Below are 22,303 nucleotides of genomic sequence, written 5' to 3'. Positions count from 1 at the left end.
ATTGTTTGTATCTTCAGCAAAGCATGCCCAGTGGCCAGAGCCGCTATGCCCCCAGCCCAAAATCCTCGTCGAGGAGCGATGGAATTTCCCTCGGAGCAAGCCGCCGTCCTGATTTTTATGATATACATACTCTGGGCACCCAATCATTATCGTTCATCTGCCAACATGTTGGATCCTGACTCGAATGTCTCGATCGATCTATTCGGCTCTCTTGACGTATCTCGCCATCGTGCCAGTCGGCCCACAGGACATGCCTTGGCCTGGCAAAGTAAAATTGTCCAAGGGTTGTATTTGCCCGCTCTTACCTCTCTTCGAGAGACGTCTCTGCTTGGCAGGGCTGTCGCGGGGTAGGGCTGGAAGCTGATATAAAAGCCGCGCTGGTCCTTGGTCTGGATGCTCAACTCCAGCGTCGATTCCTAACTGGCAGCCGGCAACTTCAGCAAAGCAGGCTTTGCATTACACTCCTTCCGAATCTTCTTCTCTGTCTCTCCTTAACACTCTTCTCGTGTGTCTGCCGTGCAGACCTTTTTGCTTATTTTCCCTTTTTTTTCCCTCTTTTTGTATATCAGAGGTGAGGATGGCTACCCCGGTTGTCTGCGGTAATCTTGTTCTGGGTGAATGGCTAAGCGATCTAGGATCATCTATCGTTTGAAACGGTTCCATCTCAATCATGGCCTCTCTAACTCTCTGGAATATGCCCATCCTGATCACCTTCCTCGTCGCCCTGGCGGCCTTGACCAACGCAATACCTCTTCGCCATGCCCACTGGGACCACAACCATCATTCAAGGACCAGAACCCTAACCAGTACTCATACCTTTGCTCCCACCCCAACCTCCACTCCAAGTGTTACGCCAACTGCCACCCAGGTCACCACTGTTGTCGACGCGGACGCAGCCGGCCCTACTACAAGCAGCAGCAGCAGCAACGAGATCTGGCAACCGGAAGTCGGTTCCCCTTGGCAAATCATCCTCTCCTCTGCTCTGTCCCCCAATACGGTCTCTAAATCAGCCTCACCAGCCTTCCCAATCTACGACATCGACCTCTTCGAAAACACCTCGCCCACGATCTCCTCCCTACACTCCCAAGGCATCAAAGTGATCTGCTACTTCTCCGCCGGCACTTACGAAGACTGGCGGCCCGACGCCTCCTCGTTCGATTCCTCCTCGCTCGGCGCCGAACTGGACGACTGGCCGGGCGAGAACTGGATCGATCTGCGCTCCGAGAATGTGCGAGCTATCATGTCGTCGCGGCTCGATCAGGCCGTCGAAAAGGGCTGCGACGGCGTAGATCCCGATAACGTCGACGCATACAACAACGGCCAGGGCGGTTTGGGGCTGACGGAGGAAGACTCTGCCGACTTTGTGAACTGGCTTGCTGCCGAAGCTCATGCGCGGGGGTTGTCGATCGGCCTCAAGAACGCCGGATCCATCATCCCTCGGGTTATTGCGAATATGCAGTGGAGTGTGAACGAACAGTGTGCTGAGTATGATGAGTGTGATGTCTTTCAGCAGTTCGTGGACGAGGGCAAGCCGGTCTTTCATATTGAATACCCGGAAAACGGAGAGGTCAGTACGTCAGGCGTGGACAAGGTAGCCCTTTGTGCGGAGTTCAAGGGGGCAGAGGGGTTTTCGACGGTGGTTAAGGATATGGATCTGGATGAGTGGGTGCAGACTTGCTAGGTAGCCGCCTAGCTAACAACGGTCTATGGTTTATTGCGGAGGGGAGAGATCATAAGGGTTGGGCTGGATGAGATGTGCTTGTAAAGCCGTACTGGTAGGACCTGGGCTTTTACAAAACTGGCGCAGAATGAAGCTATGTCACGGCCAAGCATACACTGTGCCTAAATTAGTTGTTCATGTATTCACTGTATCGGTGACTTTAGGAAGTCGGGAGCTCTCCGCTTATATAGCATTCTTATCGTAGCCCCAGAGAGCTTACAACAGCTTTGGGATTCCTCAATATTTACCGTGCCACCCTGTCCCCTCATCTTCTCCTGTTGACCAGATCTCTTCCTACTCGTCAATAATATCAGCCACTCAATCCCACCACCATCACGATCATAGATCTTTTTCAAGCACGATATCCTCCCCGATGCTACATCCTTCTCATTCAATCGAAACAGAGGAAGAGGTGGAAGGTGTTTGCATTGTGCTGATGAGCTTACTAAATCCGTTGGTCTGCCTTGTTCTAGAATGATGTCTGCTGCCTGCTGCAGGTAGAGCAACTGCAATGGGTGAATGATTCTTTGTCGGAGTCCTCAACTTGACTGGGTTGATTATCTCATTCACTTACTATCAGGCTTCTTGATTGAGCGCCATGAGGACTATAATCATATTGACGGAAGCATGCTGTGGTTGAGGGAGGACCAATTTACATCAGTAGATCTATGACCTCAACGAACCCTCAGGTGATCTCCTCATTACCATTCAGCGTGAAACCTGCCTGCGGAACCTCATCTAACTATTATGGGTTGTTCTCAGGATGATGGCAGATTGCTTGATATCGATCAACGAGGTTGCAACAGGAGCGGACAGAATGTATCAATATCCTTTCTCATTCTCTCTTCTACATCGCATCCTATCTATCTTATCCCAAGCCGACTCTGGTCCCAACATCACCAGGGAACCTCTGTCCCATCAATAACATTCAGAAACTTTCCCGACGTATCTTCGCGCGTGGCACTGTCAATCTGTCGACGACCTCGTATTAGTCTTGACTCTCTCGATTTAACCTCTTTAAAGGCTTATGTTATATCAAGTATGCTCCGACACTCACCGCAGCCAAGGTCTTCGTAACCGCCTCCTCGACCGTATTCGGCGCCTCCTTGAGGCCCATTATCTGCGCGCCTTTGTTGCCCATCTCAGTCTGGACGAAGCTGCACATGGCCTCCAATTAGCCCTGGGTTCCAGGAGTGCAATATACGATGTCACAGAAGGAGAAGGGAGGGGCAAACAGGTACGTACCCCGGATGAATCGCAAATGCAGTCAGCCATTTCTCAGACGCATGGATTGCCCTACGCAGGTGACAGTCAGCTCACCTCAGCCGAACACTTTTCTTTTCCGTTCCAGAGCAGGAGAAAGCACAGGTAGTGGGCACTAACACCGTAACCAAATTAACTCCTGCCTTGCTAATCGCATACGGGGCGACTCTATGCGTGCCGTACACTTCACACCCGCCAATCGAGCCAGCGCCCGAGCTCATACTCACCCACTTCACTCTCTTTCCATCATTAGAACCGACCTCAAGAAACCCCCTGAGTGCCTGGAAAAGTCTCAGTGTCCCCAGTGCATTCACATCAAAGACGTTCTTTACATCCTCGACGTCTACAGATGCCGGTGTGCCTGCGGGATACGCAACGCCTGCATTGGCGATCACAAGGTCCAGGTGCGTTATTCCAGCGGTCGTGAGGGAGGAAACGAGGTCAGAGTAGTGCGATGCGTTAGTGGATTCAAGCGTGAAGAGGAAAAGACGGCTGTCCTGGGCTGGGACGTGCGAGCTTAGGGCTGACAACGATGGGGCGGAGGGGTCGCGTATTGTGCCGAGGACGGTATGATTTGGGCGGGAGAGGTAGGCTTTGGCCAGGGCTTGGCCGATTCCTGTACATGTCTCCTTGTTAGTACCGTTCATTTGCTTGGGCTGAGAACTTTATGGACTCTATGGAGGTAGACGTACCTCTAGCGACGCCGGTTACGAGGACGACAGTTGAGTCTGACATGGTGGATGCCATCTATTGACCAGATAACCAAAAGGCACGTACTGTAGGGTCTGTAGTGAATGAACACTCGTTCATCTCTAGCAGGAACGATATATTTATACCATCCCATTGCAAGAGATATTATCCGCGGTGGAAGAACTGGTGGAGTCTGAATAGGGCTTACGTGCTCTGCTCCAGCTCGGCGGAAGAAAATGGACACTACCTTGCACGATCACAGCATTATTCAGCGCCGTCAACTATATACGCATACGCATACACTACAGACAGAAAGTCGTATTTTACATAGAGTACACATTTTAGCCCATTATTGGACTCCAAAATTGGGCGAAACAATGAGGCCCCCCAAGCTACGGCAGTCTACAGTGGGCGAGGATGGCGAGAGATGACTACCAAGGTAGACCGCTAGTGTGGAATGCATGACCCCAAGACAACTACAGTTACAGCCTGCCATTCACGAATAAGTTCAAGTGCAGCCTTATGACAGTAGTTGGATTGATAAGCTCTATCTAACAAAGCGCTTGGTAATAGCCCAGTCTTCCACCGAGCGCCAAGTCTCTTCCACCGAGCTTTTTCTACATTAGTAAGCCATACAATGCGCCCCTTCGGAGTTGCTATCGAGAGGGTAGGTGGCATCGACTCTAGTGCGTCGATGCCAGCCTTTAGCGCGTCGAAGCCAACTGGTTTCTGGTTGTTCTGGTTACTATCTCCTGATAGCTCGATACTTCAGGGCAGATTCGTTCTCTTTCTTCTCCGCTGAGGAAATCCACCTCTACTGACCTGACTGGGACTTCAGGTCTAGTCGAGTGCTCTGGAGGAAAGAGTGGCCTCCCTGTAATTGCACACCAGTAGATATAGGTCTTTCAGAGCCATAGGAAACTCCCTCAGCTTGCTGAAGGGTATCCTCTGAGGCAGCGTTTTTACCACGCTCGGAAAGCCGAGAGGCAGAGAAGCTAGTTCAGCCAGCTTCAGATTCCGCTACATTTCCATTCCTATTCCTGTCCCATATGAAGGCATGGCCAGACTCGGTCCCTGGAAGAAGCAGTTCCAGAACGACATGTCGAACCCCTGCATTGTCCAGTCATCGACCCCAATCCCAGCATCCGCGTACCATGGCTGCGGCTGTTGCGAAGGCGCCGATTCTTGTCCGTATCGCGGTCCAGTCGCCGGCGGTTCTCCTGCTGGCGGATGATTTGTTGCGTCAGTTACCAGTGGATCTTGGTCCACCGGCGTCGGCGGCCGAAATTGGAGTATATCCTTCCCGGCCACAATCTCAGCCGCAGAAGACGTACACGGGATAAATCCCCGTTCAATCCTGACAAACCCGAACCAGGGTATACAAAAGCGGAGACCCCTCGTGAGTGGCGGGGGACCGCGTTCCGTTTCCACTTTGACCTCCTCGGAGGAGCCGATGCTGTGTACTACATAGGTGACAGAGCCTTGCGCCGCCTCACCCTCAATATCAAGTAGACGGCTCAGCAAGTCGGCGGATTTGGCAATTATCCGGTCTTGGCTTACCCAAGCGATCTTTTGGAGGTTATCTAGTGTTTGCGAGATCATGCCGCGGTCGCTCTGGCGCTGATGGGCGAGGGGGTTGAACTCACCCGGGCTGCGGCTATGTTGGCGGAGATGAGCTAGGAGGAGAAGGAGGGCCGAGGAGAGGGTGAAGAAGTCGATTACACGGCAGGTATATGCAACTCTGTTGGAGTTGCCGAGAACGATGTAGCGGGTAAGGATCTCGCGGGATGCGTTGATGCAGGTTGTTTGTGAGTAACTTTGTAGTTGCTCAGCGTTCGCGAACCGTAGCATGTAAGGGATGTGGAGTTGGTTGATGAGGCCGTAATGGTTGATCTGGGATACGAGGCGCATCTCCCAACCGATAGAGCCGTCTAGTTGGGCTATGTTCGGCACCGTCCACCACTCGCTAGGCATCATCTCCGCTGCTTTCTGTAACTGGCTGTCAATATCGTGAATCTTCTCTACCGAATATATCCCCGCATCATTCCGCTCCAGGATCCGGTGAGCGATCACGCAATGAACCCGTTCCAGTTGCCCTAGCGGCGTATCAGCTTCAAAGGGCCCGCCGGTGGCCATACTGCAGTCCATCGAGCCTTGAGGTCGGCCCATCATCAAGCACATAAAACGGTCGATATAAGTAGCCCGATACCACAGGAACGAGCCGTCCACCTTACAATGACGGTCGAGCAAGCGCAATGAATGGCCCGGTCGGTGAATCCCAATCGCCTGGGCTAGGGTCATCGCCTTGCGAAATGCAATCCAGGCAGGACAATAATATCCGTTGTTTGCCTTGTAGCTTCCCTCCATCATCACGCATTCGATGCCCTCCACTGTGCCGAGCAGCTCGTCGCGACTGGTGACGAGGCGAATTGCCGTTTCGGCCAGCCTCTTTGTCATCACCTGCGGTGCCTCCGAAAGCCCAGTGAGCTTCGCGCCACATTTCTTGAGATCTAGAGACTGAAGTGCCATCACAATTCGCAGCATATACCTTGCTAGCAAAGCTGGGTGGGGAACCGGGTCCGGGATGTTGAGAAATAATCTACTTTCAACGAAGCCATGACTGTCCTTCTCCACGATAGGATATGGGCACGTTATAAATGCATAGAATAGAATAGGGATCTGGTCGAGTACATTGCAGATAATACTGAGATCATTGCGCGATGGTAAGCTGGCGTACAACTCCTGAGAGATGCTCGCATAAGGATCCTAGTCGTGGTCAGTAATACAACCAAAGATAGAACTGCTGGGTCTCTACGCACTGCCAATGACGTCGAAATAGATCGCCTATCACGCTCAGAATCAGCAATTATACGCTGAAAAGGGGATCCTGGGCCAAGTCCAGGAGAATCAGCGGCAGCCGGGCTGCTAGGCTCGGGCACTCGAGCCATGCGCAAACCTCCTGGCGCATTTTCCACCTCATCTTCTACCGGATAGTCTTGAGTCAAACATTTCGTACCGCGTCTTTGACATGCTTTACAGACGCCACCGGGGCTGTCCACAAGACTGCACCGGACCTTCCGCCGTTTACATTCCCAGCAGCTAGTTGTTCCCTTCCGGATCTTCCGGCGCTTCTTGGTAAGCACGGCACAGTGATTGCTTGAAGTTAAATAGGATGGCATTATGAGAACGAAACAAATGCAAGGTGAGAGGAAGAGGCGATGGTGTTTACGCTGGCTTCGGCGTTGGGTGACGAGTCGTGCCTAGTCAGGCCCGAAAAGGTATAGCGCTGATGTGGGGTGGTTAAGTGTAGAGTTGTAGAGGCCGCTATTCGGTCCCTACTGCTTGTTTACTCTAGTTTCTTTCGATAGATTTAGTGACCTTGTTGATAATTTTAGGCGTGTTTCTGCTCTCAAGCATAATGACATAAATTCCTGTCTTCTGGCGTGGTGAGTCTGAGACTTTGTCATTGCCGGCCCACGCCACCACTTGTATCAGAGCACAAAAACATTAGCATGCAAATACATGATGGGCATTCAATCGAGCGGTCTGGAATGCCTTCGCAAGTATACCCTTATCACTTGAATCTTAGCCAATCCTAGTCGACCAAACACGCTCATTCAACAAATTTCTCGGTGAACTTCCACATCTCCGCAGAATCATGTGTATGGAACGCAGCACCCGTATAAAACGTATTCCTGTATCCCTGCAGCCCATACAAATCGCGATAGAACCCATCGGCGATTTCCTCCGAAGAAACGTACAACGCATACGGAACGTGGGGACGAAAGGCGACTATTTGGGTCCGATATAGGATACCCTGCAGCGCGCAGTGACAGAGCGTTATCGAGTATAATCTGTCGGGCCTGCTTACTAGGTATCGGCGCCGACCCTCCTCCGAAAAATGCCGTCCAGAGATCTCGGCTGGCAGTGGGCTCGAAGACGTGTGTAGACGGCACGGGGGGCGATATTATACGGTGTCTCTGATGCCTTGTTGACGAATTGGGTCCCGTTGCCGGGGAGGCCTGACATACGCAGAACCGCCAGGAAGTAGGAGTTATTTTCGAATCGGCCGAATATTTCTGATTCACGCTCATCGAGATCAAAGTTTTCTAATTCCCCCAGTAATGGCGGGATGGTGACAATGACCTTGTCGGCTTGAACGCGCTGATGACCTTTCGGAGTTCGGACAACAATCTGCTGTGGCCCGGTGTCTTCAGCAGAACGCTGAATATGGGCTACAGTGCTGCTGAGCAAGAGGTCGTCCCCAAGCTCTCCTTCAGCGGCCCTATAAAGATCCGAGTTGGCTCGGCTTGCAGGTCTCAAGAAGCCAGTCTGTACACCCTGAACCACACCCAGATGGAATAATTTCATGACGTAGACGGCGGGGAGCTGGAGGACTTCGTCAAATCCCTTCATATACAGCGCGAGCGTCTCTATGGCTGCTTGAAGATCATGCTTCTCGATGAAATCCTGAAACGATAGCAACAGATCCCCGGGGACGGGATATGGGAGATCCCACCCGTCCATCATATAAGGGTATTGGATTAGTATTTGAGCGTAGCGCGTCATTGCCTCAACGACATTGCCGACAGGCGGGGCGACGGGCTGTCCTGTGAGAAAATCAAGTCGCCGGGTTGCTTCAGGGTCTCCGTTAAGGAATTCGGTGGTCAATGTAATGTTGAAATGCGCGAAGAAACTCCTGGAGATGGGGTAGTCGGAGTATACCCAAACGCCGTAGTCAATTGGCGTACCGTCAGAGTCTTAATATGTATGTGTATGTCCGCCTAGATGATTATCACGCTCAATTAGAACAACGGTATTTCCTTGTTCCCGCAGACGGACCGCAGCAAACGTCCCCGAAGCGCCGCCGCCGATAATGGCAAATTCGCGCGAGATAGTATCGTTATCGCCTGTGGGGAAGTCATCATTGCCGCTTCCAGGGGTAGGCAGAGCAGGTACCAATCCCAACAAGATGCTGACGAAAACCAGGAGAATTGTTCCGATTGAAGAATGCATGTTGCGGTGATGAGCTTATGTTGGTGGGGATGCCCATTGCTTATGCAGCTGAGCCCTGCGTTGGAAGAGGACGGCCAGCAGTGTCTAGAGCAGGAGTTCTCAGCGGGGCGAGTTACACTACAGCAGTCCAGATGATCTCGAGGCTGCTTCTTCGCAGCATCACCCTGGACTCGAACAGGTCCTCTGACCTGGCGCGTCCATGCCAGACCTCTCAGCGCGGCATGTGCCCGGAACTTTTTCTCACATATTCCTGCGCACCTGGGGACGCCTTCCATCCAGTACGCGCATGACAGTGTCAGGGCGAGTTATACCGAGTAGCAAACAGGTATACCCCAGGGTAAGCACGCCAATCAGCGAAACGAAAATTTACCGCGATAATGGCCGCACCGTCCGAGGTATGACTTGCACATGAAGCCGTCAATAAGCATCTGTAAGAATAGCATCTTAGAAGTACCTCGATATGCCATGATGAGGAATGAACTAGTGGCTCTATTCCCATGTCTCAATGGGACAGGCAGCCAATGAGGGCTTAGGGTGACAGGGGCGACAGGTATCACCTATAACTGGCGGTACACCCCTCAGCATTCCTGAGACGTACATGTGGAATTGTATTGGAGGACCTCGAGAGCGAGAAAAGAGAAACAGGCGCGAAAAATGAAGCATAAATCACTGCACAAGCCAGAACATTGTCTTAGTCATATGATGATTGTAGGACAAGCCCTCGGTGGCTTATAGTTGGTGTGCAGAGCCTGGTCCTCATACGGAGAATGCGGGGTCGGAGGGCCTCCGTGAGTTCAAGGTCCTTATGTTGGAGCTGATGGCGTAGTGATCGGCGAGACAGTAGATCGCGAGGAGAGAACTCACACGTAGTCCGTATTCAATCATCTCTCAGTCTCGGTCTTCATCCCGATGATTCCGCCCCCCGACTGCCCCTCGATATCCTCGGGTAATAGGCCTCCCTCCCCGCTTCACTCTTTTACTCCATATATGCCAACAACTTCTCCTCCAATTGCTCGAACAAAGCAACCAAGGCACAAGTAATAGAATGCCTCGTCTCAACAACAAAGTCGCCATCGTTACGGGTACGTATCCTTACACCTTCAGGTGAAAGAAAACACCCGCTGACTCCGATGACACTGAAATAGGCGGTGGCTCTGGCTTCGGCGCTGCTATTGCAACCCGCTTCGCGGAGGAAGGAGCAAAAGTCATCGTCGCCGACATTAACGCAGCCGGTGGCGAGAGCGTCGCCGCCCAGAATCCTGAGAATCTCGTCTTTCAGAAGGTCGACGTGACAAGCCCCAGCGATTGGGCCGCTGTTGTTGAGACTGCAGTCACAAAGTTTGGAAAGCTGGATATCCTGGTGAATAATGCGGGAACTACTTATCGGAATAAGGTACAGCCCAGTCCCGCTTCGCAGCTTCTTTTGGAAATGGCTAATAGCGTGCAGCCCACAATAGAGGTAACAGAAGCCGAGTGGGAGCGCGTCTTCAATGTCAACGTAAAGGGCATCTTTCATGGTACGCAGGCCGTCATCGCGAGACTGCTTGAGCAGGGCCACGGCGGCAGTGTGATCAACATATCCTCAACGGGCGCCAGCAGACCACGGCCGGGGCTGGTTTGGTATAATGCAAGTAAAGGGGCTGTGTCAAATGTAAGTTCTTTTCCTTCCAATTATGCTCTCTCATTTCTTGAAGGGAAAAGAAAGGCTCACAGTCACCGGCAGGCTACAAAAGGTCTTGCGGCGGAGTACGGCCCACACAACATCCGAGTCAACACAGTGTCACCACTTCTCTCGGGGACGGGCCTGTTTAGCATGTTCACTGGCATGGAGGACACGGAGGAGAACCGGCAGAAATTCATTGGGAACGTGCCTCTGGGCCGGCTGACTGACCCTGCCGACGTCGCGAATATGTGTTTGTATTTGGCAAGTGATGAGGGGAGCTTTATCAATGGTGCGGAGATGCTGGTTGATGGAGGAAAGTGCGTCTAATCCTGCGGTTGACCATTGTGTCTAGTGATAGATACTAGGTTAAATTCGACGGGTCAAAAATCGACAGATCCTCCTCGAGTAATCCCATCATGTACTGATTCCCTGAAAACCAGCTGCCTAATTGTGTCATATGAGTCTGGGGTCCTGTTGAGCCAAAACTTTGGGTTGCTTGGTAGCTCATCTCGCCTGGTGTTGCATTGGCAGGTGCAGGGGTGGCCCATCGTGCATCCCCAACATCGGAGGGCGCAAGACCAAGCGCACTAAGATATGTGTTGACCTCGTGGCCTACAGACATAAGGGTTTGATTCTCTTGCGTCTGGGCCTGCGCTTTGGCCTCGACGTAAAGTCGAGCAACGTTGCTTAGGACCTGGCAAAGCCGATGGAGGTTGAAGATCGCCGTTGAGAGCGAACAGTACGGTTTAAGCGATTCAACAAACTCTTCTAGCCGGTCGAGATCTTCCCAAGAAGAAACCTCAATTATGTGGCAGAAAAGAACGATGAAGGGAACAAACGGAGAATAAAGGATGCACCTGGCAAGTTAGAATAGCTCAAAACACTCGGGGGTTGTTTTACCAGTGAAGGTATGAGAGCTTCGTGGCCTCGTTGGCCTCCGTCAGCAGCGACATGCTCGACTTGTGTGCCTGGAGGGCACTCCTGGCAGCTTCAATGCATTCTTTGACAAACGTGCCCGGGGTGGCCGTCTGAGGGGGGATAGCGCGGTAAATCAGAGTCAGAACCGATAAGCGGCATACTTCATCGCATTTGATATACAAGTACTCGATCGGATTCAAGCCTTCCAGAGTAGGATACAGTTTCTGCTTAATGTTAGAACAATTCTGTTTGAGGAAGCGGACCACTGACCTTGAACGGCAGCATTACACGATCCTGCATTTCGGCAGCTAGCCAGCGGGCCTCTGCCACCCTAGCCATCTCGTCCTGCCGCAGTGCGGCTGGGCTATAGAGCTTTTGGTAAACCAGACCCTGGATTCGAGCAAGTTCTATCCACAACACTTCTGCAGATTTATAGATACCCACCGTATCACCTTCAAACGAAACCGGGACATCAATGTCATAGTCTGGAATGGTCGCAGCGCGCCCTAACCGCAATGCAAGCGCCCGGTCCATACAATAGATCGACCAGAACAAAGTAAGTCTGCGCTGCTTTTCTTTGGCCCCAACGTTTTCGATGGAGGACATCTGATGAAACCCCAATTCCTGGCATAGACGGGATGCGGTGGAAGTCAGAGTTAGGGCAAAGGAGGGTTTGGAAATCTCAATAGCATGGGCCGCCTATGCCCGGTCAGCGCGCGCTCATATAGGTCATATGGCCTCTACGTACCCCCATGGTAAGAGCCTCGATAGAATCTATGTTCGCGGGCATCAAAAGGTGCAAGTTCGCCAACGTCGTGTTCAGATTGTGTTTGCAGATATCAGCATAGCCCTGATACTCCTCTCGCAATGCGCGGTCCTGGGTTATAAAGCTCGCTGCAACGAAGACTTGGTACAGTCCTCCATTTGCCACAATGAATGCTGCATCAGAGTAGTCCTCTGTAGCAAAATAAACCTCTCGACACTTTTCAGAAAGGCGTTCAAATTGTACGAACGGACAGAGAGCCTGCAAGGACGTGTCGCTACCATCTATTATTGGTCAGCAGTAATGCCAATTGCCGGTTCTGACTGTACATACCTATGGCTTTGCGCAGCAGCGGAATGACAACGTTCATTGGCGGCATGCTCATCTCCCGAGGATTGCAATCGGTGAGGCGATTTCGCTTGGGTGGAGCAAACTCGCGAGTAGAGGAGGCCTGATTATCCTGCATATTGACGAGCTGCTTCAGAGTCGACAGTGCAGCGTTGATTTTAGAATCCGAGATTGGCAGCGGGCTGCGTGAGACAGCAGTCTGTAGGAAGTCACTAGCATATGCTGACTGGGTAGCCATCAACGAGTTGCCCTCGAACCCAGTCCGCGACTCTGCCTGGTCCATTGCGTCTTGTGGGTTGGCAGTATAGCACTGGGCGGAGGGGCTCAGAGGCCTGGAGACAGGCGCCGAATTGGCACGTATCTGAGGGCCACCTGAGCCTTGGCTAGACTTGAGCTCACGGAGAACCTGTTCAATTCCACCCAGTCGTTCATTGATACTGTCAATCTTCTTCTCGCTAGGGGGCATTAGTTCGGCACTCGGCATTTGCCTCATTCGGCATTTGCCTTGCATAAGAGGGAGACTCACTATTCGTTAGAGATTAGCACGCGTTTCCGCGGCTCCCGAGGCTTCTGGCCCGCGCCTGTAGAGCTACATATAATCTTGGATGTGCGGCAGTTCGAGCATGGTAACCGTTTGTCACAGCGAATCTGTCGTGAACATGAGCAGCGCCATACTGCCTATTTAGATAGATGCATACCTTTCTTTGACGGCACTGGTCACACTAGACAAACTCAGCTATCAGAACCAGTCCCTTGCATCATAGGACGACAGCCCCAATAAGGGTCCTGTTCCACATACCGCACGTCTGAAAACGGCCTCTTTGCCCTCGCTCTCCGGACTTTCAGCATCCATCCTGGCAGAGTGTCCATTCATCTTATCCAAGGTTATAATCGGACGATATTCGTCCAACCTTTTGGGTTTGGGCAAAGTTTTGTGTGACCTCCCAAGTCGACAAGTCTTCACACGGAGGCCGCGGACCCCGAGTGCCGTGGCTGCGGATCCTAAGGCAACAATGTTAAAAAGAGCTTCAAATCAGGACCTCAAGATACTGTTGCGCTTGTCCAGTCACCATTTGCTAGAGCATAAGAGGCAAATGATTATTTTTCAATGCTCGCCTTTGCTTGACAGAGTCAAGCTGGGTTCTAGTGTGCGGGAGGAGCGGCCATCCACGTTCGGCGTTTTGTTTAGAGCGGAGATCACGTGTACTTTGGCTATTGCTGCAGCCTGCATCGTAAGAGCCAGACAAGATCATGGAGGCTTAGTGAAAGCTCTGAATTTGTGCAATAACTTCATCGCCTGCCCTATTACAGGGCTGTCTATCATATTCTATCCCAAAATTCCAGGGAGCGCCTAATTGCTCCGGGTATACGCTGAAGTCTAGAAATATCTCTAAAGTTTCTCTATGTATAACATTCATGCAGAGATGCACAATTCGGCAGAATCAAGTTATCCATCCTCACGAACGCTATGCACTGGTGGGCCAGGAGTCACAATATCGCCCCGACCTGGGACGCCCCTATCAGGATGGAACCCATGGATCAACATATCCAAGGACGTATGGTGGTAAGACCAATTCATACCCTTCTCGCCATTGTAGCATAATCATGTCGCGCATATATTGTATCTCCATGTCTCAGCATCGTATTCATTTCTTGATCCCGATAACAGCCAAATTCCTAGGGCTCTGGCCATAATCAAAAACAGGCTCCACCCAGCACTCTTTGACACAGTCCTGTTCACGCAGGAATTGCCATCGGTCGACAGCAATAATGGCTTCGGCAACCGCAGCGCAAAATGACATTAATGTCCAAGTCACGCTGAGCCGTTTCTTCGTAGGCCAATATTCGGTGGCGTAGCGGTCCAGCTCTTCATCGGTAATTGTGACCATATTGTCTTTGATCTTCTGGCCGTAGACCGGATCACGGCTTAGCTTCACAACTGCCGCACGGACATATGCTTGAAACGAGGTGAAGGCTGCCTTGCGCAGGGAGCCAACAATAAGAGGGTTCCCCACGTCCTCCAGCTTCTCGGGTTCGGTACTATAAAGATCTTTGGGTACGGACGGTTTTGGCACCACTCCCCGATCCACTAGTACTCGCTGGAGGAGTGTACGGTAGTAGTGACGCGTGAAGAAATCTTCTGCGTCGGCGGTGCCCCAGTTGTACGGAGCTTGGACGGCCATAGATCGGGCGGTGATGTTCAGCTTCACACCGGTCCCACCATCGTGCTTAAATTCTTCCAAGCGTCTTGACATTGGGAAGCCATGAGGATCGTATGCGGCAGCGTCTTTTGACAAACGTGGATGCATGGTCCGCAAAACAGGGAGCTTGTACGTAGCAGGGCCAAGCCGCTCGGTCATCAGGTTATAGCAGCACCCAATCATGGCAATTGCCTTGACCGACGGATTCAAAACCAACGCGCGAACACCATGGTGAACAAGGTTTCCGCATGAATGCAGCGACACCACCATGACGTTCACATCTGAGGCCTGCTCAGTATTGTCTACGCCGTCGGTGGGTTCCGCTGAATTTTGGCTGCTCGGGGCGACAACATCTTTGATGATTGGCTCCAGGTAACCGTCCTTGATTTCATGCTCAATGTAGTTCATCGCACCTCGTGGAGCGTTTGTATTTTTATCCGTTACTGGCTTCTGAACAGTACCGCCGGCTTTAGGAAAAGTGCCGAGCTCATCGGGGGTCACGCTGATGTCGCGGAATATACTGATCTCCGCAACGCCCTCATCGTCGTTCCCAGTCTCTTGTCCGTCCACGTCGTCGCTCGTTCGCTCCGGTTGTGAGTCTAGCTTTTCCACTGGTGTATCTGGATCCTCGCAGGTCTTGCATTTATCGAGCTTCTTATTGTATAAGCGCACCTTCTTCTTCTCAGCCAGCTTCGCATAGACGTCCATCCTGTTGGCTCCATTGATAAACTGGTGCCTCCGTTCAATCGCAACGATGTTCCTGTTATACGGAGGACTGGCCAGTGTCCGCCCAAGATAATTCTGCCCAGATCCAAAATCCACAATGTGCGTAATCTCCTCGCCCCGCTCCCGATGCACGGTATCACATAGTGAGTTGACATATTTCGAGAAATGAGCGACCTCGTGATATTTCTTGACTTTCATCCCGACCGCAATCCGCGGCGGTATGGTCGCCTTCCCAGAGCCGTGCGGCGTAAACTCCCTGCGCAACGTAAGTCGACGAATCTGCTGAATGAACTCTAGCAGAGACAGCGGGGGGAGAACCGCGACGCCCCTCCACTCCTGCCCTGCAAGATCCCCCTGCTTGTAGGCCGCTAGCATCGGTTGGATATCGTCTCGCAGGAGCAGGTCGATGATGTCAGCAATATTGTGGCGCTCAAAGAACTGTCTCCAATCTTCGGGTAGAAGTGTAGTATAGAGGTCGGGCTCGCGCGTGAGAAAATCCAGCATATGTACGCCACCGCAGAGGTGCCGAAATAGGTCGGACGAGGTAGCAAATGACAGCAAAGCTTCGACGTAGGCGTCTGGATCCGTCCAGCCCTCGGGGAGGGGAAGACTCCTCGTGGCTGACATTATTTTTTTCTCTTTTTTTTCTTTTTTGTAGCGGGCAGGACTGCAGAGGGGTAACGGTTCGGAGGGCGAAGCGCAACTCAATGCGAACGGGACGACGGTGGGGAACGGGGCTTTCTAGAAAAGCACGACCAATAACATTTGGAGCATAGAGCAGCCTGAATTGTCCAAAATTCGAGGGAGAGTGTTGTTAGTGTAAAGTGAGAGTAAGTCTTGACTCTCCAGAGATTTTTGGCGGACAAACTTTTGCGCCGGCGGGTGGTTAGAAATGCAGTGCAATGCGGTGGGGTCGGTCCGACGAGAGTCTGGGGAGACTGCGGAGTCTACCCTCTCCCTCTCTTCCTAGATCCCCAAGCAGCTCGAATGGCCGCGTTCGCCACGACAATCCGAGAAGGTTATGTCAATTATGCATAATTACAGAACCGCCTGGGCTTAAGCTGATCGTCGAGAGATCGCCGCTACCTTCAGGAGCTCCTGTTCGAGTCCACCGGTTCCTGGCGGTGTGCCCGTCGCCATGACACCATCACAACAGCCACTAGTAAGCTAGCACTATTGGCACAGCGGAGAACTAGTGGTCCAGGACAGTTGCTGATCTTATCTATAGTCCACTCACAGGTTTCATATTCTTTTCCCTGATGGCTATCGCGGCAGTGGCTTCGTTTCTGTGTGACCTGGGCGCCTGGGCGGCAGCCTTGCATCCTTGATCATGGATATGTCAGGGCACGTCCCCCGGTGTTGCAGGGAGGAGACGAGACGGTAGGGATGAGACCACTCCACGTATGAAATATAATCCGGCGGCAACCTCCCCTCGTTGGCCCTTGGGCCTGGCGTCCTGCAAACTCCGCTCCTTGGTGCACCGGTCTGCGTCGCAGGGGGGCAGGCGATTCGTCATACCGTTGCACATGATACCTCCTCCTATCCTACGCTAGCTCTTGCGGGAATTTCTATATATTGAGCATTGCTTTTAAGGACAGGAGACAGGAAGGGCTTCAAGAGATCATTCAATGGACCATCTTACTCTTTACCCCCAGAACGCCATGCGAGTCGGATGAGGCCGGAACCATGGTAAGACCAAGACCGCGAAGAAAATAGCACGCGACACTAAATCCAGTTTACTTTCTAGAGATCAACTCGCCCTCAAACAGCTCTACCATTCGGATTTATCGCCGATATACTCTTCCAAATCATCGTCAATGGTGAAGTCAACACTGTCTTGACCCTCTGCCTTCTCAACAGGACCACGTATGATACCATCAAAGTCATGGAACCGTACATCTGCAAGTGCTTTATGCGCCTCCATGGCATTGATGCCTTCAGTCCAATATTCCCCCTTGACCCAGGTACGGGTCAGCAAAACGCGCTGACCGTGCATGCCCTCGTGAGATCCTTGTACCGCCATGAGCTCGCACGCCGCTTGTCCCGTCACATCGTCCCCGCCGTATGGGGGCCGTTCTACGACGATGACAAGGTGGAAATGAATTTCGAGGCCGAACGCAAGCTCTCTAGACGTTTAGAACGGGGCCTCCACGTGCTCTTTCACATGGCCGACATCGCACGCAACATCAAACGACAACCCCAGGAACTCCAGAAAATCTCGTCCTCTTCATCGTTTGTCTCAAAACGTTTCACTGTCCTCACCAAGCTCCTCGAAGAATACGGTGACTTTGACCCTGACTTCAACTTCGCCTTCCCGCTTAACAAGGCCAGGATCAATAACAAACACAAAAAGAAACAAAACTTCCTGTTCCCCTCATCCACATCCACCCCATCATCGTCACTAGACATCAACCACATCCACACAAAACATCACCTCACAGCTATCCTTAAATGGGGCCACGCCGAGTTCGAAATCGGCAAGCGCCGCCTCGAGTTCCGCTCCAATCACCTTACCGACACCCTCGAGGTTGACTTCCATTGTACCCTCCGAATGCTCCGCGAACTCCTAGAACGCATGCTCCTCCACCACGGGCCGAAATTCTGGCACAGAGACACAAGAAACGAGTACAGTGTTGTATCGTGGTTCCTTCTAAACCAGACACCGCGGAACCTAGCGAAACTCCTCCTTACGCCGCAGGATGAATGCTGCCACTATAGCCACTATGCCGACGCTTCGGATACGAGTGCAAGCAAAAGCACAAGTACAAGGAAATGTGTCTTTTCCGATCCCCTTGACGAGTACTGGGATGCGTGGAAGGATATCCCTAATGTTCACTGCTCTAGCATCGGCACTCCCATCTCTACTGTGCCAAACACAGCCGAAATCTCGGGGACAAGGACGGGCTCAGAGACGGGAACACACTGCAACTGCAATCGGCTTATCCGCAGTTGGAGCGTAAAGCCCGCACTCTTCGACAACCGGGGCCGAGAATTCAATCGCGCTGCGGAGCGGTATCTCAAGGAGATGTGGAGCCAAAGACACGTTGGATTGCATGAGGCGTTTACGATGGGTGTTATGGCGACAGTGCTCTAGGGTTCGGCTTGTTCTATTTCTACCATCCAGTCTATCTTCTTCGTTAAGGAATAGAATAACATTTGGGACTATAATCCAACTTAGTAAGAATTCCAGTTAAACATAACACCTCAAAAGGTTCAAGCTGGTGGCGAGGTCGGCTCGCTTTCGGGTTCATATTATGGTAGCGGGCCTGTCCGATTTATGTATGCGGGTGATTCGTAGCGGGAATGTGCAGGTAAGTGTGCAGTATGCTCTTGGTGATCGACTATTTTTCGTGTCTGCTTCGTGACTTGTGGCGGTGGAAGTGTTCAGACCCTTTGACAGGCATTTCATGCTACGCAGGTAAACGGCAGAGGTGCGAAAGGGCAGACCCTAGTCATTGGTAAGCGGATTAGCGCCTGGTTTCCTGTCTGGAGTCTATTTAACTTAGATTATGAGTGCGCTTGGTCTGTCTACATACGTAGGTAAGGAGAGAGGGAAGGACAGGGGTCACCCAATCATAGTTACGTAGTCCAGTCCTACAATTATAGAGAATTCATGAGGAGCCTGATGAGACTGTAGTAGTGCTATGATTCAAGAAAGGGTGTAGTAAGCATGTACGTAGTTGCGGCGTAAAGTACAGTAGGTGGATACGTTAGGGCTTGAAATCCGATTTGTTAAACCTCCCTCAGTCGACTGGTCGAGCCTACCATAAGAACGGTATAAAACAAATCGAGCTAGGAACCGAAATTCAGCGAAAGTGTAAATAATTCAGATCATATGAGGTGACATCACAGAGTTAATTCGTTCCCTTAAATGCAGGGGCACTGCAAGCACTAGCACTGGCTTTGGGTCCATCTATCATCGATCACTTACCACGTCCAAGTGAGGACCTTCCCATCCAGACAAGCAAGCGCTCGAGCAAGAGACGAAGTTCGACGTCCTACTGCACGTAGAATTTACCATGCTCCACTCGTTCTGTTACCCCGACAAAACGAGCTGAGCATGTACATGGATGAAAATAGGGATGGGTTGTGAGGAGACGGGATATCAACAGGAGGTGAGCGAGGTATAGAGAGGAAAGAAAGAAGATAAGTGTAGCTACCAAATATTTATTCGAGAAGTGAAATTCATCAAAGGGGTTTCCAACGCACGCCATGGCTCCGCAGAACAGGCAAGTAAACGAGTGTCGGGGTCCAAGGCCGGGTCGAAGGGGTGAAAAGTAAATCAAAAAGTGGGTATTGGGTGAGTAGGTAGGTACAATCGCAAGCTATGTGAGTTCCCCCAGACGGAGATACTAGGTTTTCATCTCAGAGCACCTAGCCTCTCGTGGATGGAGTCACAATCGTACCATGTGGAGGCTCCATTTAGTGCGCGTGGCCGTGCTGGTGACGCTTGTGGGCGGCCAGGTGGTCATGGTGACGCTTCTCAGCAGCCGGGGCGGTAGGAACCTGGACGACAGATGAAACGGTGCGGGTGACGGTGTTATAGTCTGTCGAGACAACGTCCACGCCGCCGACCTCGGTCTTCAGGGGAACGTTGTTTTCGTCGACCATGACAACAATCTCCTGCTCCACCCAGACAGTCTCTTGCGTGACAGTGGTCTCAACGTAAGAGGTGGTGGGCGTCGGAGTCCATGTTGAGGTCGAGGTCGAGGTGGTGGTGGGGGCCTCGGTGGTTTTAGCATCAGCGGCGAAGATGTTACCGGCGAAATCGCTGAGAGCGGAAGAGAGGCTGACGCCCAGACCCGCGTCCGAGGTGCTCTGGGGAGCGGTAGAGGTTGGGACGGCGGTTGAGGACTCTTCGCCGACGTACTTGATAGGGAAGGCGTACTCAGGGCCCCATTCGACGGCGATCTTGTTGGGGAGACTGCCTTTTACCTTTTCGACGTCTTCGCTGGACAGGATGTCGGGGATGTCAACGCTGCACAGCTGTTGTGCGAGCTCGGACTGGAGTTCGAACACGGGGCAGTCCTCGACCTCACCGGAGGGGTTGGTGCAGGTCTTGACAGCTTCCTCAAGAACGCCAGACTCCCAGCCGTGCATGAAATCGGCGTGGTAACCAAATCCAGTAGGGTCGCCGGTGGAAAGGGCAAAGTATCCGTCGCGGTCCTTGAAGGCGTAAGTGTTCCAGATGGTCTCGAAGAAGAGCGATACGATGCGGGTCTCAAAGCCCTCGGGGCATGTACCATCCATGACCAGCGAGGGGTAGGCAACGTGAGAGGCGTGGTCGTCAGAGTCGGTATCCTTGCCATTCCAGCACGAGGGGAACATGATTTCGAAACGGACACCGTCAGTGCAGTGCTCGTCAAGATAAGCCTTTTCCGGCAAGAAGTGACGACCGAGGGACGGCTCGGCAGCTTTGGCGTAGTTCAGGCAGTTGAAACCGATAGCCTTCTGTCGCAGGGCCGCCTGGCTAGCCTGGTCGCCCGTCCATTCCGACTTGGGAGGGTCGGGGATCGGCCAGGTGAAGTTGCGCTGGAACGGGTCGCCAGCAACCATGCGGAAATCCTCGGGGAACGCCTCCACATTGTCTCCGTAGAGAAGGTAGTACCTGAACCACCCGTTAGTGATTGTCTACGATGCGGCCGCAGATTGTCACTCACACAAGCATTCCTCCGACTTCGTCCACAAGCTCGGAGTCGCCCGTGGCGTTGTCGACGAAGTACAGGGCAGGGGCCCAGTAGGCCGATTTGTCCTGCTTGACACCGCACGAGGTGCAGTCTCCTCCAAGCAGAGTAGCCATATCCGCGGTGAGACCGAATCCTATTAAAAGTTCAGCGGGTGAGCCCCACGTGTTTCCAACCGACCAGCTAACCTTTTGATCCGTGAACGGTGTGGACGTGGTAAGACGGCTCGCCGGGTGAGATCAAGGGGTCCATGCGAGCGAGAGCGCTTCGGCCACGGCAGGGCAGACGCCAGAAGGCATCAGCGACGCCGGAGAAGGCGGCCAGACAAGCTACCAGGCTGGTGTCCAGGCGCATCTTCGAAGGCATGATCGTGACGATAAGGCAAAGGAGTGACCAAGGGTGGATTTCTTAAGGAGCGAAATGTGGTGAAGGTGCGTCTTCACGACTCAGTCGCGTAGCTATCGCTTGATGTTAGTCTTCAACCATAAAACATAGCGACATAGGATGCATGGAGTTTTGCCGTTAGATGGGGAGGAGAGTAACACTTGTGCCACTGCGCCGGGCAGTAATATCAAACGGGAACAACCAGGAGAACAAAGCAGGAGGGAGCGCATTCTCTAGAATCTCCGAGATTCAGAGACAGCCAAAGGAGCGAACGCAGCGACCAGTCAGAAAAGAAAGTCGCGGTTCCAGATCGACACAGTGGCTGGGAGGTGCAGACAAGGGAGGCTCCTTGCAGTGGAGGAATGCAGTCGGCACCCCTGCAGAGCCACGAGGCCTCAGAAGCCACCAAAGGTAAGGTCCAAGGAGCAAAAGAAGCCATAGCTGATCAAAAAATAATTCAAATAAAAAAATAAAATAAAAATCAATAGGACAATAATCATAATGATAAAAAAGAGATGGCGACGAGATGAACTGGGAGGGTTTCGTGGTCAAACCCACCACCGGGAGGAAACACAACAACCAAAAAAATTGAGATATCACCTACCTGCTAAAGTGAAGAGCGCCGGAATGAATGCGACCTGAAGGCAGTGTTAACGAAGAATCCAGGGACTTCAGCCGACACTGCGGACGTACAGACCTGAGATGTGAAGCAGGCCACACCCTTCAAACAGGCGGGTTAACGAGAGACTGAATAAAGCAGAGTAAGAAGTGGAGGAGAGAAGAAAAGGACGTGGAGTGTAATAATAATGAGCGAAGGACTCGACGGTAGCGTAGAAGAAGATTAAGCGCCGTCAGATGAAGGAATCACAATCATAATATGGAAATGGAATTGGAGGGGACCCAGACGAGAAAATGGTCAAACAGTTC

The 22,303-nt window shown here is 52.2% G+C and overlaps 9 protein-coding genes across 9 annotated transcripts; 3 read left to right on the top strand and 6 right to left on the bottom strand.

The window, feature by feature from the left end:
- Positions 1 to 11: 11 nt before the first annotated feature.
- BDW70DRAFT_140721 (endo alpha-1,4 polygalactosaminidase) lies at positions 12 to 1,982 on the top strand. The gene is made up of 2 exons (XM_073737669.1): positions 12 to 571; positions 636 to 1,982. Exon 2 carries the CDS (start codon positions 671 to 673, stop codon positions 1,679 to 1,681), a length of 1,011 nt encoding a protein of 336 aa, XP_073593817.1. The 5' UTR covers positions 12 to 571; positions 636 to 670; the 3' UTR covers positions 1,682 to 1,982.
- Positions 1,983 to 2,616: 634 nt separating this feature from the next.
- Positions 2,617 to 3,718, bottom strand: BDW70DRAFT_152035 (uncharacterized protein; the record flags this gene model as incomplete). Its single annotated transcript, XM_073739377.1, has 5 exons — positions 2,617 to 2,691; positions 2,778 to 2,877; positions 2,966 to 3,016; positions 3,143 to 3,599; positions 3,676 to 3,718. The coding sequence occupies 5 exons, from the start codon at positions 3,716 to 3,718 to the stop codon at positions 2,617 to 2,619; spliced, it is 726 nt and encodes a 241-aa protein (XP_073593816.1).
- Positions 3,719 to 4,584: 866 nt separating this feature from the next.
- On the bottom strand, positions 4,585 to 6,870 carry BDW70DRAFT_88750 (uncharacterized protein). The gene is made up of 2 exons (XM_073745113.1): positions 6,493 to 6,870; positions 4,585 to 6,439 (listed from the first exon to the last, which is right to left on the bottom strand). Exons 1-2 carry the CDS (start codon positions 6,850 to 6,852, stop codon positions 4,694 to 4,696), a joined length of 2,106 nt encoding a protein of 701 aa, XP_073593815.1. The 5' UTR covers positions 6,853 to 6,870; the 3' UTR covers positions 4,585 to 4,693.
- A 295-nt stretch (positions 6,871 to 7,165) lies between these two features.
- Positions 7,166 to 8,689, bottom strand: BDW70DRAFT_169787 (uncharacterized protein; the record flags this gene model as incomplete). The annotated part of the gene is made up of 3 exons (XM_073742768.1): positions 7,166 to 7,490; positions 7,625 to 8,433; positions 8,473 to 8,689. 3 exons carry the CDS (start codon positions 8,687 to 8,689, stop codon positions 7,287 to 7,289), a joined length of 1,230 nt encoding a protein of 409 aa, XP_073593814.1. The 3' UTR covers positions 7,166 to 7,286.
- Positions 8,690 to 9,734: 1,045 nt separating this feature from the next.
- BDW70DRAFT_152032 (SDR family oxidoreductase) lies at positions 9,735 to 10,679 on the top strand (the record flags this gene model as incomplete). The annotated part of the gene is made up of 4 exons (XM_073739376.1): positions 9,735 to 9,771; positions 9,835 to 10,082; positions 10,137 to 10,340; positions 10,413 to 10,679. 4 exons carry the CDS (start codon positions 9,735 to 9,737, stop codon positions 10,677 to 10,679), a joined length of 756 nt encoding a protein of 251 aa, XP_073593813.1.
- Positions 10,680 to 10,696: 17 nt separating this feature from the next.
- BDW70DRAFT_88735 (putative C6 transcription factor) lies at positions 10,697 to 13,356 on the bottom strand. The gene is made up of 8 exons (XM_073745112.1): positions 13,181 to 13,356; positions 13,080 to 13,103; positions 12,908 to 13,029; positions 12,367 to 12,836; positions 12,019 to 12,317; positions 11,541 to 11,969; positions 11,253 to 11,494; positions 10,697 to 11,209 (listed from the first exon to the last, which is right to left on the bottom strand). Exons 1-8 carry the CDS (start codon positions 13,253 to 13,255, stop codon positions 10,714 to 10,716), a joined length of 2,157 nt encoding a protein of 718 aa, XP_073593812.1. The 5' UTR covers positions 13,256 to 13,356; the 3' UTR covers positions 10,697 to 10,713.
- A 337-nt stretch (positions 13,357 to 13,693) lies between these two features.
- BDW70DRAFT_140712 (uncharacterized protein) lies at positions 13,694 to 16,201 on the bottom strand. Its single transcript, XM_073737668.1, has one exon. It carries the CDS (start codon positions 15,933 to 15,935, stop codon positions 14,028 to 14,030), a length of 1,908 nt encoding a protein of 635 aa, XP_073593811.1. The 5' UTR covers positions 15,936 to 16,201; the 3' UTR covers positions 13,694 to 14,027.
- A 495-nt stretch (positions 16,202 to 16,696) lies between these two features.
- BDW70DRAFT_140711 (uncharacterized protein) lies at positions 16,697 to 18,760 on the top strand. Its single transcript, XM_073737667.1, has 3 exons — positions 16,697 to 16,997; positions 17,056 to 18,433; positions 18,483 to 18,760. Exons 1-2 carry the CDS (start codon positions 16,995 to 16,997, stop codon positions 18,400 to 18,402), a joined length of 1,350 nt encoding a protein of 449 aa, XP_073593810.1. The 5' UTR covers positions 16,697 to 16,994; the 3' UTR covers positions 18,403 to 18,433; positions 18,483 to 18,760.
- Positions 18,761 to 19,730: 970 nt separating this feature from the next.
- Positions 19,731 to 21,358, bottom strand: BDW70DRAFT_162102 (DUF1996 domain-containing protein; the record flags this gene model as incomplete). Its single annotated transcript, XM_073741074.1, has 3 exons — positions 19,731 to 20,916; positions 20,969 to 21,128; positions 21,181 to 21,358. The coding sequence occupies 3 exons, from the start codon at positions 21,356 to 21,358 to the stop codon at positions 19,731 to 19,733; spliced, it is 1,524 nt and encodes a 507-aa protein (XP_073593809.1).
- Positions 21,359 to 22,303: the final 945 nt, after the last annotated feature.

This window comes from Aspergillus foveolatus (genome assembly GCF_047715535.1).
Source record: "Aspergillus foveolatus strain CBS 279.81 unplaced genomic scaffold BDW70scaffold_44, whole genome shotgun sequence".
NCBI classification, from domain to species: Eukaryota; Fungi; Ascomycota; class Eurotiomycetes; order Eurotiales; family Aspergillaceae; genus Aspergillus; species Aspergillus foveolatus.
This window is presented reverse-complemented; position numbering and strand designations above follow the sequence as displayed.

Bases quoted from the DNA above. Each gene is read 5' to 3' on its own strand.
- BDW70DRAFT_140712 (XM_073737668.1), bottom strand. From the start codon at position 15,935: ATGTCAGCCACGAGGAGTCTTCCCCTCCCCGAGGGCTGGACGGATCCA.
- BDW70DRAFT_140721 (XM_073737669.1), top strand. From the start codon at position 671: ATGGCCTCTCTAACTCTCTGGAATATGCCCATCCTGATCACCTTCCTC.
- BDW70DRAFT_88750 (XM_073745113.1), bottom strand. From the start codon at position 6,852: ATGCCATCCTATTTAACTTCAAGCAATCACTGTGCCGTGCTTACCAAG. The intron at 6,440-6,492 runs GTGCGTAGAGAC...GACCACGACTAG, and splicing joins CTATTTCGACGTCATTGGCA to GATCCTTATGCGAGCATCTC.
- BDW70DRAFT_88735 (XM_073745112.1), bottom strand. From the start codon at position 13,255: ATGAATGGACACTCTGCCAGGATGGATGCTGAAAGTCCGGAGAGCGAG. The intron at 13,104-13,180 runs GTATGTGGAACA...GAGTTTGTCTAG, and splicing joins AGGCCGTTTTCAGACGTGCG to TGTGACCAGTGCCGTCAAAG. The intron at 11,495-11,540 runs GTCAGTGGTCCG...AACATTAAGCAG, and splicing joins GTGTAATGCTGCCGTTCAAG to AAACTGTATCCTACTCTGGA.